Source organism: Silurus aristotelis (genome assembly GCF_946808225.1).
Source record: "Silurus aristotelis genome assembly, chromosome: 2".
NCBI lineage: Eukaryota > Metazoa > Chordata > Actinopteri > Siluriformes > Siluridae > Silurus > Silurus aristotelis.
In genome coordinates, this window is record NC_139575.1 from 22,994,851 (window position 1) to 23,011,450 (window position 16,600).

Sequence of the window (16,600 nt, forward strand, 5' to 3'; positions counted from 1 at the left end):
AGGCTCACACAAACTGGACAGTTAAAAATAAAAACACTTGGTCTTTTAACCTGTCCAGTTCCGATTAGTCTGTGCACATGAAAGCCTTAGATTCTTAAGGCTCGGCTGACCTGAAAGTTTGATGGACAGTAAGTATATATATATATATAGAGAGAGAGAGAGAGAGAGAGAGAGAGAGAGAGAGAGAGAGAGAGAGAGAGAGAGAGAGAGAAGTGAAGAAAAGAGTGCAGGCAGGGTGGAGTGGATGAAGAAAAGCGGCAGGAGTGATTTGTGATAGAAGAGTATCTGCAAGAGTGAAAGGAAAGTTTATAGGACTGTGGTGAGACCTGCAATGTTGTATGTTTTAGAGACAGTGGCATTGAGTAAAAGACAGGAGGTGGAGCTGGAGGTAGCAGAGCTGAAGATGTTGAGATTTTCGTTGGGAGTGACGAGGATGGACTTTAGAAACAGGGTTAGAAATGAGTTTATTAGAGGGACAGCGCATGTAGGATGTTTTGGAGACAAGGTGAGGGAGGCGAGATTGTGATTGTTTGGACATGGGAAGGACATGGGGTATATCTGTAGGAGAATGCTGAGGATGGAGCCACTAGGAAGGAGGAAAAGAGGAAGACCAAGGAGGATTCTTAGGTAGTTGGTTTGAATGAGGCAGATGTAGAGGACAGGGGGATGTGGAGATGGATGATCCGCTGTGGCGACCCCTAATGGGAGAAGCCGAAAGAAGAAGAAGATATATATATATATATATATATATATATATATATATATAAGGGACAATACTACAGAAATGAAACTTGGATAGCAGTACACATTCACTGTCGTCTAAAAATAACATCAAATACAGCCATTATTGTCAAAGTGGGGTGTTTATTTGGGGTGTTACCCCAAATAAACATTCCAAAATGGACCAAAATGTCAATATTTTGTGTGAGCACCATTGTTATCTACCACTGCCGGTCTCCCAACACAATGTTTGTGGTCCAGGCCACTAATTATTAGACCACCTATGACACCTGTTACCTGAAATAAAATTGATCCTAGATCCTTTCTACACACACACACACACACACACACACACACACACACACACACACACACACACACACACATATACATTGATATACACATATATAGTTGTTTTACCCTGCTTCCTGAGTTGTAAAGGGGAAGTGACAGGTGGGCGGAGTCACATGGGAAAGTCCCAAACTGTGTAACGTTGGCCTGGAAACAAGATGGCAAGAACACGTGATAGAAAATGGAGAGAAAGAGAAATATCGCAATGTCATAACATGCTTCGTAGTAAAAAGATAAAAGAATTTAACTTGAACCCTCAGGGCTTTAATGAAGGCATCTACATGGGCAAAAAACGTAAGTGCCTAGTTACCGTGTTTTGGATATGATCACTCAGGCGAGCTCTACGTGGCGGCTTCCATGAGCGCTCCTTCGTACAACTGTTGACATAATAAAAGCGACTGGAGGCAGGGTCTTGATACTGCTCCCACAGATTTAGTATCTGCAAAGGCTTCTGGCCCGGGAGTGGGTTAGGGACATCTGTGCCTTGCTTCCTCTGTGTGTCAGGCAATGAATTGTGAGAGGTGAAGGTCTGAAAAAAAAGCGGGATAAAGATAGACTTTTAAAAACGTACCAGCATTGTAAATAATATATTAAATATTGTTAAACATACAGTGCTGTGAAAGTTTTGTATTTGATATTGCCCAAAGAACCAGAGTAAATACAAAATACAGTATTTAAATGATAATTTCATTTATTAAGGGAAAATAACTGTCCAAACCTGCCTGGCCCTATGTGCCCCCCCTTGCTACTATCATAAATGAACTGTGACATTTTTGGAAAGCTGAGTTTAATTTTACTTGCCACACCCAAACCTGATTACTGGTTGAATCAAGAAATCTCTTAAGCTATCTATTACTTTGGTTGTCTTTTAAAATTTTCTTTATCACTTGAATCATTTAAGTAACAAATATGCAAAAATAAATAAATAAGCACTTTATAGGATTAAAATATATATAGTACTGTACAATACCCCTAAGCATCCTGTCGAGAATGTAAAGGTACCAACATAATGAACATTCTTCTTCCACAGTGCTGATGAATTATGAAAACAATATGTTCAAATTCATTTACAAAAACTGCATGGCTGTGAAACTAGTACCAACTGAAACACTCATGATGTATATACATCGATTACACGTGGACTTTTAAGTATGGAAGACAGGCCACATATAACAGATTATGACACAACTTATTACATAAGTTTTACACAGAAAGGTTATCAGGGCAAAGTGAGAGAAAAAACAAGGCAGGTGAAGGAACAGCAGTTAATAGCTGCTAGACCATTAAGAATAACAGGAAATAACATAATAAATGTTTTTAGTTGTTTGGTTTTCTTTTTTTATGACACCTAGGTTGATATGAGACTTTAAGTTTCATGAGTCTTTTCAGGCTATAACCTTTAGGCTTGTTACGTTTTTATTATAGTATAATTAATTATAAGTATAATATACTGATTATAAGTGTTAGCTTCACACAAATACAGTCATACACATACAGTATGTGTAATGAATTACATTCAAAAATGAATAAAGACAATCAACATGTAAACGGATAAAGCATGAAGCAGAATGAGAGACCAATAAACCGGATCAACACATCTATCTAAAGAAAAAAAAACTGAATCACAGACTAAAATTTGTTGCTGGAATTCACTTCAACTACACAACATTTATCCAAGGTAAAATGATTTGCCTAAAAAGGTTAAAAAGTGACCAGGTTTTTTAAGGTCTTACATTGAAGTAACTGTATTGAGAATTGACACGCATGTAACAGTCACTTACCACCAGGGGGCTGCTCTTGAATATCAACAGCAAAAGAGAAAGCAGAAGATGAAATGACAGTGTTCTATATCCTGTTGTTACGTTGTTACCTACTTGACAAACACATTCATATGTAGGTCATTGCAGAATATTCTAAGTAAACAGCTGTCTGAAATGGCAATTTCCCTTCATATAAAGACAGGGTTTGAGAAAGTGAAAGTGGAGAAAGTCTAGTTCAAGTTCAGGTTTATTTCTATAGTGCTTTTTACAATGCACATTGTCTCAAAGCAGCTTCACTTAATTTAAGAATTTAAGGGAATTGTGTGTTTATCTCTGATGAGCAAGCCTGGGGCAACTGTGGCAATTAAAAACTCCCTTAGATGGTATGAGGAAAGCATATGGATTCACCAACATGTTGTCTAGATCGGGCTGGCCATCAAAACTCGATGATCCAGCTGGGAGAACATTGATCACAGAAGCTTCCATAAGGCCAATTACAAGGCTTTATGGCTGGGACTACTTGGTCTGTGAATTAGAAAAATATCTCACAAGCTTTACACAAAGCTGGCCTGTATGACAGGATGGCAAGAAAGAAGTCTGCCACACTCAGACTTTTTAGTGTTTGTTCTATGCTACACACTAAAACCATCTGCAATGGTGTAATAAGACCTTAATAAACGTTTTTGGACTGAACTCCAAGCGCTAAAATTTCAGGTGAAAAATTAAACACAGCACACCACCCAAAACACACCATAACTACTGTGGAGAACGATAGTGCCAGCATTATTTTGTGGGGGTCTTCAGCTGGGACAGGGCGAATGGTCAGATTGAAATAGAAACTGCCAAGTACATGTATGTTATTCCTTATAATTGTAAGTTCGTCCCTAATAAGCAAGTTAATGGCAACTGTGGCAAGGAAAAACTCACTGAGATGGCATGAGGAAGAAACCTTGAGAGAAACCAGACTCAAAAGAAGAACTGGGTTGTTAAACATTGTTGAGGTGTGCAGTGGTAGATGATTAAAGGACAGGGAGATGAATGTCCTTGATTAGCCAAGGCAGAGCCCTGACTTAAATTTAATAGAAAATCTGTGAATGGACTTGAATTAATGACACTTACTATAGAATTTAACTAAAGCATGTCTGCAAGGACGAATGGGCAAATATTCCCTAATCTACTCATAGGTGCTAGTATAAGAATTTTTTTTTATCCAAAAGGAATAATGGCTGTATTTAAAGCAAAAAGGTGGCTCTACAAAGTACTATATCAGGAGACTGATGACTTTTTAACCATGTAATTTTTTTTTTTTTTACAACTTTTGTCTTTATTTCATTAGTTTGATGTATTGCAAAATTTCTGGAAACGTTTTATTTTTAATGATTTTTGAAATAAAGTTATTATTACTTTACCATTTCAAAGCTGTATGAATAATATTTTTTATTAAATTCTGTGCTAAAGAATATGGCAGGAAACATATGCATTCAGCCATGGATAACAATGCTGCTCTCATATAAACTACATTTGTACATAGTATATATTTTCAGCTTTAAGTTTAAAATTGTATTGTATTCAATGCTAAATTTTCACAGCAACTACTATTTTTACAGCAGCCCTAACTAATAAAGTCATGTATAACACTTCCTCTATCTCAAACACCATTTAACCTGAAGCAAGCTCTCCAAGTTTCAGTACACATATTTAGCATCTGGAGATATTCATATGTTACTTCCATATCTGTTGTGGAGAGGAAACTGTTGTGGTTTAAATAAAGTCTTTTTTCAGCTATCGGCACCTTCGCTCATTGTTTTTACTAATGTGCACATGCTGACTGTGACCCCTGACTGGCTTTACTACACACACTAATGATGAATTCCAATCGAAGTAAAAATATGTTTGCCTTTGGTATAGAGTATTATACAACAATGCTGTTTAATGCTCTGAACTAATCTGGAGATTCACAATCTATAAAAGCATAGCACTGACAATAATTCTGAATACAGTATTTACATACATCTGTCCAATCACTTTAATATGTAAACATTTTAATCTTGGGTGCTTGTATGCCTGTTGGATCTTAAGGGAAGTGGTAGCTCAGTGGTTAAGGTGTTAGACTTCTGAAGAGAAGGTCATGAGTTCAAATCTAGGCACTATCAAGCTGCAAATTCTTAACCATTAACAGGGATAACTGTCAGTTGCTGTGATATGAGTGTACATAACAAGATGGTGTAGATGTGTGGTTACATTAATAGATTATTGAAATGTGTGTCCTCTTTGGTTTGGTGGAATTTCCTGTGAGGAGACGTTTAGAGAACATTTATAAAAGATGTCTGCAGTGTCAGCAATTCAAGTTTTTTAAATTGATTTGGAGATTACCGGTTCTAGGTTCACAAGCTTTTGTTTTTTTTTGTCTTATTAACTTCAAAATTAATAGGGGGCCTGCTGAGGAACTCGCTGCTGAAAGAAAAATATCGTAACATATTCTTTTATAATGAATCAGTTTAAAATTTTGCCAAATCGCTGAAGTCTAAGAGGAAGAAAACATTTTGGGACATGCTGGTTTTGGAAATGACGAAAAAGGAGACAGTAAATGCGACAGTGAGATTCTCACTTCTCACTACACATTCTAAAAAAAATCATGAGCTCACCATTAGCAGGAAGGGTGTATGTGTGTATGTGTATGTGCATGTGTGTGTATGAATGTGTGTGGGGTTTGGGTTATACTGAATGCCACTACAAAGGATACACTATCAAAGTCAAAGTCTCTATAGAAATAAAACTTGGATATACGTTAAAGTTGTCAGTGTGCAGCTTGTATAGCAGTATAGATTTACTGTCCTCTGAAAATAACTCAACATATAGTCAAAATAACTGGCAACAAAAATAAATACACCCTAAGTAAACATGTCAAAACTGTGTCAATATTTTTTATGAGCACCATTGTTATCTTTCGGGCATGGAATTCACCAGAGCTGCACAGGTTGTTGTTGGGATCCTCTTTCACTCCTGTATAATAAAATCACAGAGCTACTATATGTTAGATACATGCCGCTTCTGCAACTTCTGCTTGAGAATGCGCCAGAGGTGCTCAATAGAGTTCAGGTCTGGAGACATACTTGGCCACTCCATCACCTTTACCTTCAGTAAGGCAGTTGTCAACTTGCCGGTGTGTTTGGGCTAATTTTTATGCTGGAAAACTGCTGTTCGGCACAGTTTTTGAAAGAAGGGCATCAAGTTCTGCTTCTGAACGTCACAGTACATGTTGGAATCATGGTACGCCTCACCATGGCGTCGCCGGACATGCTGGACAACAACTGAACCATTTTAGTCTCATCAGACCACAGAACTCATTCCTCACAGGACTGGTTCCAGTAATTTAAGCTCTTGGTCTTTAGCAAACTGTTTGCAGGCTTTCTTATGAGCCAGCTTCAGGAGAGGCTTACTTTAGGAATGACAGCCATGCAAACCGACTTGTTGCAGTGCACGGCATATGGTTTGAGCACTGACTGCACTGATGATAAGAGAACCCTCCGCTTCTGCAACCTTTAAAGCAATGCTGGCAGCACTTATGATACGTCTCATTTTTTTAAAGTCAGCTTCTGCACCTGACGCACAGCACGAGGACTCAACGTCTTTGATCGACCCTTGCGAGGCCTGTCCTGAGTGAAACCTGTCTTCGAAAACCTTTGTATGACCATGGCCACTATACTCTTACTCAGTTTCAGTGATCTTTTTATAGCCTAGGCCATCTTTGTGTAGCAAAATATCAAATTCTCAGATCCTCAGAGAGTCTTTGCCATGAGGTGCCATTTTGATCATCCAGTGGTCAGTATGAGAGAATTGTACTCAAAGCACCACATTTGAACTGCTCTAATAGAAGATACACAAATTTGTATGGTCCTGTCAAGCAGACAAAAACATGAACATGATAAATACAACTTGTGGCTTTGCACTCTATGTACTCACTATTGTTGGCAGCTATTTTGACAATAATGGCTGTATGTTGAGTTATTTTCAGAGGACAGTAAATCTGTACTGCTACACAAGCTGCACATTGACTACTCTAAAATATATCCAAGTTTAATTTCTATAGAATTGTCCTTTGAGAAGATATACTAAAATAGTTACTGTATGTATGCACAATGTATACTCTATGGACACCTGAAACTTGAAAGTTTGTGGACACCTGACCATAAGATCTGTGTGTGTTTTTCTTAATCCCATTCCACATTTAGTCCCCATTTGCTGTTATAAAAACCTCCACTCTTCTGGGAAGATGTTCCACTTGATTTTGGACAGCGGTTGTAGGGATTTGTGCTAATTTAGCCACAAGGGCATTAGTAAAGTCAGGTACTGATGTAGGGTGAAGAGATCAGTTGTACAGTCATCCTTTAAATTCCTCTGAAAGGTATTTAATCGATTTGAGGTCAGAGCTATATAGCAGGCTATTTTAGATCTTCCGGTCCTAACCATGTAAGTCATATCTTCATGGAACTGGCTTTGTGCACAGAGGCATTGTCATGCTGAAACAGGTTTACGTATCATAGTTCAAATGAAGGAAAAATTTAATGCTACCACATCCAAAGACAGTTATCAGTTTGGTGAAAAACCACATACGCATGAAAAAGCCAGTGGTGCCAATACTTTTTGATATAAAAGCATATATCAAAATATTTAGAAAATAACCAATTAATCAATTTAGCCAATGCTGAAAAAAGCACATGAAAGGTTAATGTATAAAAAATAATGACCCTGCTGCTTTCCAAGGAAAGTCTAGTGCAGTCTAGTGTTACAATATTTAAAAAAAAAAAAAAAATCTAGACTAATTAATGTCTTTATAATTACATAGTTAGATCTGATGAAATTAATTAGAGTCTGAGATGAGTCAGTCTGTGTATTGAAAACTTCTTTGTTAACTAAAATGAATGCAACTAAATTTGATAATCCTCTTACAGGCTTGAATAAAGAAAGAATTTGGTTGTTGTTGCTTGTTCATTTCTGAAACAAAGTATTTATTATTTATGCTAATCATCTACAGTTGAACTGCAGGCCAATCCATTAAAAAAAAAACTGTTACATCCTCGTTCTTCAAAGGAGGTTTTGGTTACAAAGCGAAAAAAAAAAATGCAATACATGTATTGCAGCAGTATAAAACCCATTGAATGTAGATATGGCATCAAACCAAGTGTTCTTTCCCAATACATTACTGATAAGCTTCACAGTTAATCCCTAATCACAAAAAAGAAATACAGTGTAATATAGTGGAAATACAGGTGCATCTCAATAAATTAGAATATCATTAAAAAGTTGATTTATTTTAATAATTCAATACAAAAAGTGAAACTCGTATACTATATAGATATATCACACACAGACTAATACATTTCAAGTGTTTATTTCTTTTAGTTTTGATGATTTAGGCTTTAACATAAACCAACCAATTCACAGTCTAAAAAAACTAGAACACGTAAATTTTTTTGTGAATTATTGGCCTTCTGGAAAGTATGTTCATTTATTGTATATGTACTCAATACTTGGTAGGGGCTCCTTTTGCTTTAATTACTGCCTCAATTCGGCTTGGCATGGAGTTGATCAGTCTGTGGCAGTGCTGAGGTGGTGTGGAGCCCAGATTTCTTTGACAGTGGCCTTCAGCTCATTTGCATTTTTTGTTCTCTTGTTTCTCATTTTCTTTTTTGACAATACATACATAGATTCTTTATGGTGTTTAGGTCTGGTGAGTTGTGCGGACCTTGGACCTGATAAAACACAGTGGACCAACACCAGCAGATGACACGACTCTCCAAACCACCACTGACTGTGCAAACTTTACACTGAACCTCAAGCAACTTGGAATCTGTGCCTCTCCTCTCTTCTTCCACACTCTGGGACCTTGATTTCCAAATAAAATGCTAAATTCTCTTTCCTTTCATCTGAAAAGTTGACTTTGGCCCACTGAGCAACAGTCCAGTCCTTTTTGTCCTTTGACCAGGTAAGACACCTCTGACGTTGTCTCTGGTTCAGGATTGGCTGTTGACACAAGGATTGTGTCAGTTGTAGCCCATGGACTCATCTGTGGAGGGCTGGCTCTTGAAGCACTGACTCCAACTGCAGTCCACTCTTTGTGAATCTCCACCAAATTCTTGAATGGGATTTGTTTCACCTTTTTCCCTTCAATTTAACTTTCTATTAATGTGCTTGGATACAGCACTCTGTGAACAGCAGCTTCTTTAGTGATGACCTTTTATGTCTTACCCTCCATGTGCAGGGTGTCAATGATCGTCTTCTGGACAACTGTCAAGTCAGCAGTCTTCCCCATGATTGTGTAGCCTGAATCAGACTAAGAAATTATTTAAAGGCTCAGGGAACCAAAAATATTCTAATTTTCTGAGATACTGAATTTTGGGTTTTCACTAGCTTAAAGCCATAATCATCAAAATTAAAATAAATAAACACTTAAAATATATTAGTCTGTGTGTGATGAATCTATATAATATATGAGTTTCACTTTTTGTATTGAATTACTAAAAAAAAAAAACCTTTTAAATGATATTCTAATTTATTGAGATACACCTGTATAAAAAAAAAAAACATCAATCCTCTTTATATTACTATTATAAACATTACTATTTCCTTTCCATATCCAACTGCAGTCTTTACCTTTTGTCACAAAAAATGATATCAGATTTAAATAGAAATTCTCACCAATACCCGATCCACAATTTGTTGGTATCAGAATCATAATGATAATGGGTAGGATCAGTGTCACAGCGCAACATGTTCATGTGTACAGCGACCTGTGTAAAATGGGCCGTGCTAACTGCTACATGTTACCAGTAGCCCCCACTGATAGAAAATTTGCGTTTCTAGTAGTTCTATTAGTGGTTCTATGACCCACTATTAAGTCAGTTGACTTCAGCGCTTTAGTAATAGTAATTAATATGATACCGTATAAAGATGGTTCACATAACGCACATGATAGAAAGTTAACCAGTTTGGGAAATAAGAATAGCCTTACTGGACTCAACTAGTTATTTGTATTTTTTTTCTCCACAATCTCATTTAGCTACCAAGCTAGTGAGCTAACTTGTTGCCTATGGGCTTGGTGCTACACAAAATCCTCTGACGTGAATGCACTAAAATACAGCCTTACACAAACAAATAGCTCAGTAGGAATAACCTGAAGAGAAACTAAATATTGAATATCACTAAATAACTAAATACCACCTTGAGCTTAAGCAAGCAAAGTTAGAGAACAACAATGGTGATTATGTCAACAACACACCGAGTATCGGTACAAAACATAAACACCAGACAGGGCAAGCTCAAGAGCTTTTTGTAAATAAATATTTGTTGAAGGTGTGCGCTTTTGCACATCAACACTTTTCTCATCCCAAACCTTATACTACAGCACTTCACTACTTACATGCAGTTACTAAATATATTTCTGTAAATACAGTGCAATTGGAAATACCTACTCAAATTTAATATTATATGCATCAGATTTTAATGGTGAAATTTCATTTTACTTAACAGCAATATTTTCTTTAAATTATCACAGTTAGCCTGTCTGATAGCAACTTAACTAACACATTGATGTGATAAAAATATAGCACGTAATACTTATTTCTCTATACATGAATGTGTATGTGTGGGTACGTGTGTATATGTTACCTGGATGTTTCCATCAGTGTGTTTGCGAGTGTTGCTTGCCACATCCCACTGACTGAAGGACTTCGGGGAGCTGTTTGGACTTGGCCTGGTGATGTGCAGTTCCCCATACGGGTTCAAAGGCAGGTGACTTGAGCTCTTGCTGCGTGGTATTAGAGACCCCGGTACCTTAAGATGACTAGAAGGAGAAGGTGATGTCGAGCTGGGTAACCTGGTGAAACGTTGTCCCGGTGTGCCTTTTTCTATGTACGTGTTCTTAAAAGCACTGTTACTGTTCAGGTCCTCCATGGAACGACAAAATTCTTTACTAGGTGCTGAGCATGAAAAATACAGGAAGACAATTAGAGTAGACTTACAATAGAGTAGAATACAATACTCACATGAAACAGAAATTACAAGACTATAGCTCATTAGACCCACCCTCATGCATACATAAGACCCGGTTTTCAAAATTTACCGATCTAGCCGGGTTTTCATGTGGTAAAGAGTATTTTTCTCAACAACACGACACTGAACGACGTCTGAACACTGCTAAGTAAACATCCCTGCGTGTCCTGGGTGGTATTCAAATCAGCAAGCTTTGAGTGTGGTGTCCTATAGCACTGATCCTCACTGGCTACTACTCAACAACCAAAACTGAGCTGACTGAAATCTGATTTGTCCTGATCTCCAAAACCAAACCACATTAAAAGCCCTGCCTTATGGTTAACCTGCATCAATTCCCTCTACTAATGAAAGCACAAACTCTCGATTAGTAAAAACCATTAAATTTCGAAAAGATTATCTTCCCCAAAAGCTAAGGACTAATGCATGAAATGTAAACCAAAACCAAACAACAGAACAAGATTGATTGTTTTGCAATAGCAGATGAAATTTTTTATCCTAATTAAAGGGTGTTTTTTTTTTTTTTTTTTTTTGCTTGGATTTTTTTAATTAATTTATTAATAATACAATTATTCCAGATTTTCAATTTCATTTTTAAAAGCATGAAAGGGAAAAGTATTACAAGCTTAAACTCAACAAAACTATATTAATAATAATCATAAAATAATTACTTGAGTCTTGTAATACAATTTTCCTGCATGTTACAAATAGATGAAGAGTCTTTTTTATAGCAGACTGCATACAATTGAAACATATATTAATTTGTTTGTCTCCATTATAAAAAGAGATAATTCTTTTTTAGATATAAATTATTTTTTTTTTTAAGTAAAACATTTCACTTGAGTAACATTTGAGCTACTCTACCACCACAGATATTTTTGCATTTATACCATATGACCAAGGTTTGTGGAAATTCTACTATCACACCCATATATGCTTGTTGAACATCCCATATCTGATATATTCCTGTAGTTAAATTGTACTTTTTCCACTAGATTGATTTTAGAGTTCAGCTATCGAGATTTTCTTATTCAGACACAAAAGTATTTGTGAAATCAGGTACTTAGTGTGTCTTTTGGTGTGCAGTTGGGTGTGTAGTATATGTCAAAGGTGTTCAGTTGGAGGAGAAAAAGCACCTTTTTCTTTTTTCTATATAATGATGGGCTTCAAACATTGTGCTAGCAGATTGTAGAAGAACCACATATGGTTGTGATGATCAGGTTTCCCCAAACCTTCAGCCAAATAAAGTTCTTCTTATCTTATATACTTGTACATATTATTGAATTTTTATAAATACCTGTGAAGAATTCACAAATTCAGATAAATTGTGTTGCCCATCAATAAATGAGAGATGGAGCTGTTACTTTTAAGATTTTCCTGACACAGTAATGGCTTCAGGGCAAACATATTATTTTTCAAGAGAGAAAATGGAGAAGCCTTAAAAAAAAGACTAGCCAAACATGTTCCTCAACATAAAACGTACTTAAAAAACAAAGTATGGTGTTTATTTCTTAAATTAATAAGAAAAAGAATAATTAACCAATTGAGAAACTAATTGCCTCCATCTCCCTTTCATGACACTTACAGCATTTATACTAAGACAAAGACAAAGACACACACACACACACACACACACACACACACACACACACACACACACACACACACACACACAATACCTGAGCACTGTATCTGAGAGCACGGGCTGTGTGATTCGCAAGCCATGAGATAGGAATGTTGAGGTGAGGCTGCTGTTTGACTGCTGACTTGTGCTGAGTGCAGTGTGTTGACCGGCACCTCGGTGACATAGGTGGCAGGTACGTACAGTGGCTTGGCTTTCTTGCCAACTCCGATCCTCTGTACCTGCCACCAGTCAGAGTTTGTCTTTTTCAGCAAAAGAAAGCGCTCACCGTCGTGTATGGAGACAGTGCGGCCATCAGCGCCACGGTATGAGTAGTCATACTGGGCCTCCAGAACAACAATGTCAGGTGTCAGTGATGCCCTGCTGACTGGTAGGCTGTGGGTGGGACTGCTCCTGCTCCGGTACCAGCTGCCTGACAACATGACTCTTAGTGGCACCAGGTGGAAGGGCTGATGCCACAGTAGCAGCTAGCAATGTTGGACAGTGGGAGAAGACAGAGTGATGCCCATTGTGGCATGCTCTGAAAAACGTGGTGAGAAAAGAGATTAGCACATCCCAGGAATTCCACATACACACAGACACAGACACACACACAAACACACACACACACACACACACACACACACACACACACACACACACACACACACACACACACACACACACACACCATGTCCAACATACAGTACACTGTAAATTTGAATGAATCTGCACACCCTACACTGTAATCCATTAAATTAAAAGTTTACAATATTCTCTCCCCCATTGGAAACTGTTCATAAAAGTGTAGCCTTAATCCAGGTAGTAGAATTCATTAACCTCAAAGGCAGACTGTACAGTTTAAATGCTATACTAGCTTATTTCAAACAGATTTTTATCTTGATAGTATTCCTAAACTCTGAACTATTTGTACTATGAAAAAATGGTAAAAAGTGATAAAGATCAAAAAATTGATAAAGACTACAAAATGAAAGATACTTCTGTAAGTCAATCTGAAAAAAGGCATTCTGTCAAATGTTGTAAATGTCAGTGTAAGTAGTAATATATGCACACTTTATGTAGGTAGTGGTCCCAATGACCAGTTTGTGTGGTTACACAGAACATATAAAGAGCTCCGTTGCCAGAACGCCATTTTTTAGTTGCCATTACAATTCCACTTGCAGATTAGCACTGTAGCAAATCTTAGCTGTAATAAATAGTTTCTGAGTAAATTGAAAATTACAGCATATCATATTGATCATGTTGGCATGTTAAATAATCTGCTGAAAGTAACATTTGTGAACTAGTCCAGGCCTTGTAGTTTAAATACTAGTTGACTCATATAGTTATATGTAGTATTGATCAATGGCCCAATTTGTATTATTTATATTTTATAAACAATTTTATATATAATTTAACTACAATGCCAAGGAACTTTAAGATTATACCTCACAAGAAGCAGACTGTTTTTTTTATTTATAAAACGTAAGTCGCATCCCTCAGCAGTGGTTTATTTTTTAGCTTAATTGTCATCATGTCACCTGCCGAAAGCTGATGGTGGTCATCATTGGAAATCCTCCTCCAGAGTAACAAAAAGGCACAGTATGACAAATTTTAGCTCAATTGAACAAGTGTTCCCTGAGAAACTTATTTAAAATATTACAGAATGTTACAACATACCCTATAAAAGACCACACAGTAACCAGTGCAGACATTCTTACAATCTTGTCCAGAACATGTCTTAATTTTTCGAACAGTCCATAGAATAGTTTAAGCAAACCAATCATCATCCAGTAGGAATTTTATTGGTATGTGGCAACTATGCAAATTAATTCATCTTTTAGCACATCAGCGTAATTAGATGTCAAAATAAGTGAGCTGAGGTAAATGGTACTTCATTCTTTTTTGGTACAGCAAAGAAGTTTTCGGTTTTACAATACATAATCCAAATCTGAAAAGACTGCTCTACCATCAATCTGATCAGACTTGTTAGTATTACCTTAGTAGTGGGAGGCATTACTACTTATTATTCTGCAGATCTACAATTATCAAAATCACCTACAAAAATTTTATTACATACCTCTTAGTACTCAGTACTCAGCTACTTAATGGTTAATCAGATAATGTATTATACAATAAGCAAGGTTAGTGACATGTTCATCGGCCATGATAAAACATGTTTAATATACGATATGTGTTAGATCTCTACAGAAAATGCTTGAATGCTTATATAATCAATTCAACAATTTCATCTTCAGTCCAAAATATTTTCAATAATTTGGACAGGAGTTTCTTAGTATTTTTGTATGCACCCTTTTAACTTTAACGAGTGAATTTGACTTGGCCGGGACCTGTTGTGGCAAATTTGCAACAAAGTATAGCAAAGCAGTTCTCAGATGATCGAAGAAATCAAGGAGCACTCAGGGCTCCAAAAAAATGAGTCTTTATTACAAAGAAATAAAGCTGATTAGCTTCATATAATTATTGAAGACCATACAGTCTGAACACACTTCTTTATACCCTTCTTTATGCCATTCTACATTTTTCAGTACAACTTTCGCTTATTATATCAATCTTCTGCTAAACAGGTGTATAAATTTCCCTTTGCACATCAGTTATCTTTCATGTGTGCCGCTTTGGGTTTCCCCACATTTTCCACATTTATTCTCATAACTGTGGTGCAGGTTCGTTCTGATCATTATTAAAATAAGATAACATTAAACAGTAATTTACACCCATATGAGGTAAACGTGTTCACCTAAGAAGAACCCACCACCAGTATTAGGCCCATGTTCAATGACAGCTCAGCACTAAAAACAATTTAACATTGTGATAATATACATCTACAGCAAGGGCTTTGCACATGTGCAGAAATAGTCTATCTCACTAAACAGACAGAAAATCAATAGTTATGCACCAGTCATCTAAAGTTCCTCGACAGGACCCCCACATAATAATCCTTTATAAGTCTTGCTACTGAATATAAATCTAAATTTATACTTGAATATGTTCTGACCAAAATAATTTAGATATTTTAATTTAACATAATTTGATGACATCAAAATATCATATAATTGAATACCATAAACTCCACATTTTTGTTTAAAAGATTAATGATGTAAATATGACCTTATGTACAACATGACCAGTATCTTAAAATCTTGAATGGTAAAAATGTAAAATGTTTACGTTTTTAATTTCTTCACACCATGTCTTACATTTACATTTTCTGTGCAACATCATGTGCTGATACCAACAATATACTCAAACTCTGCTCTGAAAGACGAACGAAAAATATTTGAACTCATGATTGAAGTTTTTGACTGAATTTCCATCCTCTCATGAATGCAGTAGGAATAGAATAAATAATGTAAACAGCAAGCAGGTTGATGTTGGAACAGCTTGCTATACAAGAGGTAAACAAGGCCACAGCCTGGCTTCCTGCATGCATAATGTGCATGTGTGTGTGTGTGTGTGTGTGTGTGTGTGTGTGTGTGTGTGTGTGTGTGTGTGTGTGTGTGTGTGTGAGTGTGAGCACAACAAGAGAATGGAGGATTCTTAATCCTTACTGCAGAGAGTAGTGTGCTTAAGCGATGCTTAGTGTGGTTTATGTTAAAAACCAAACCACCTTCTCACCATATGGAGCACATGTGTACTCCCACACACCCAGTGACACACATATCTGGTACACACAAAAACATTTCAGCAGCTGTGAGGTAGAATTTCATTTTGATAAAAAATCTGCAAAATAGCCAAAGGGTCACTCACAATAAGCATTTATTTCATATGAATTGTCCTCGTTTCTCTTGTACCCCATCATTTAAATTGGCCTATTTAGCTAATATGCTTCTGTTTTTGCAGGAAGTGACGAGAAAGGTTTGAAGTGAGCACAAATGGAGAAAACAGGAAACCACATGCAAGATCACCAAGTCCAACTCAGAATCGCTGATCTTTCCCTAAATGTTACTGAATTAATCTAGTCCGTTGCTACGCGATACATTGCTTGTTTTGGCGATGATTTTCTCGCTCTCAGCACTTATCTTCACATATATGCAAACCGATCACAGAGCCACCAGCAGGTATTTGCCTTCATTTATGT

The 16,600-nt window shown here is 36.7% G+C and overlaps 1 protein-coding gene across 4 annotated transcripts in view; it reads right to left on the reverse strand.

Moving 5' to 3' along the window:
* The window catches only part of arhgap9 (Rho GTPase activating protein 9), a 45,953-nt gene that overhangs the window by 22,147 nt on the left and 7,206 nt on the right, over nucleotides 1-16,600 (reverse strand). For 2 of the 4 annotated variants that reach the window (XM_083529617.1, XM_083529618.1), the window contains exons 2-5: nucleotides 12,560-13,042; nucleotides 10,500-10,810; nucleotides 1,382-1,600; nucleotides 1,141-1,218 (exon numbers count right to left, since the gene is read on the reverse strand). In XM_083529617.1, coding sequence (XP_083385743.1) covers nucleotides 1,141-1,218; nucleotides 1,382-1,600; nucleotides 10,500-10,810; nucleotides 12,560-12,944 — 993 coding nt within the window. In that variant the 5' untranslated portion in view covers nucleotides 12,945-13,042. Of the gene's footprint in view, nucleotides 1-1,140; nucleotides 1,219-1,381; nucleotides 1,601-10,499; nucleotides 10,811-10,953; nucleotides 10,979-12,559; nucleotides 13,043-16,600 lie in introns of those variants that run through there. The other 2 variants (XM_083529620.1, XM_083529619.1) reach the window with 2 other exon arrangements.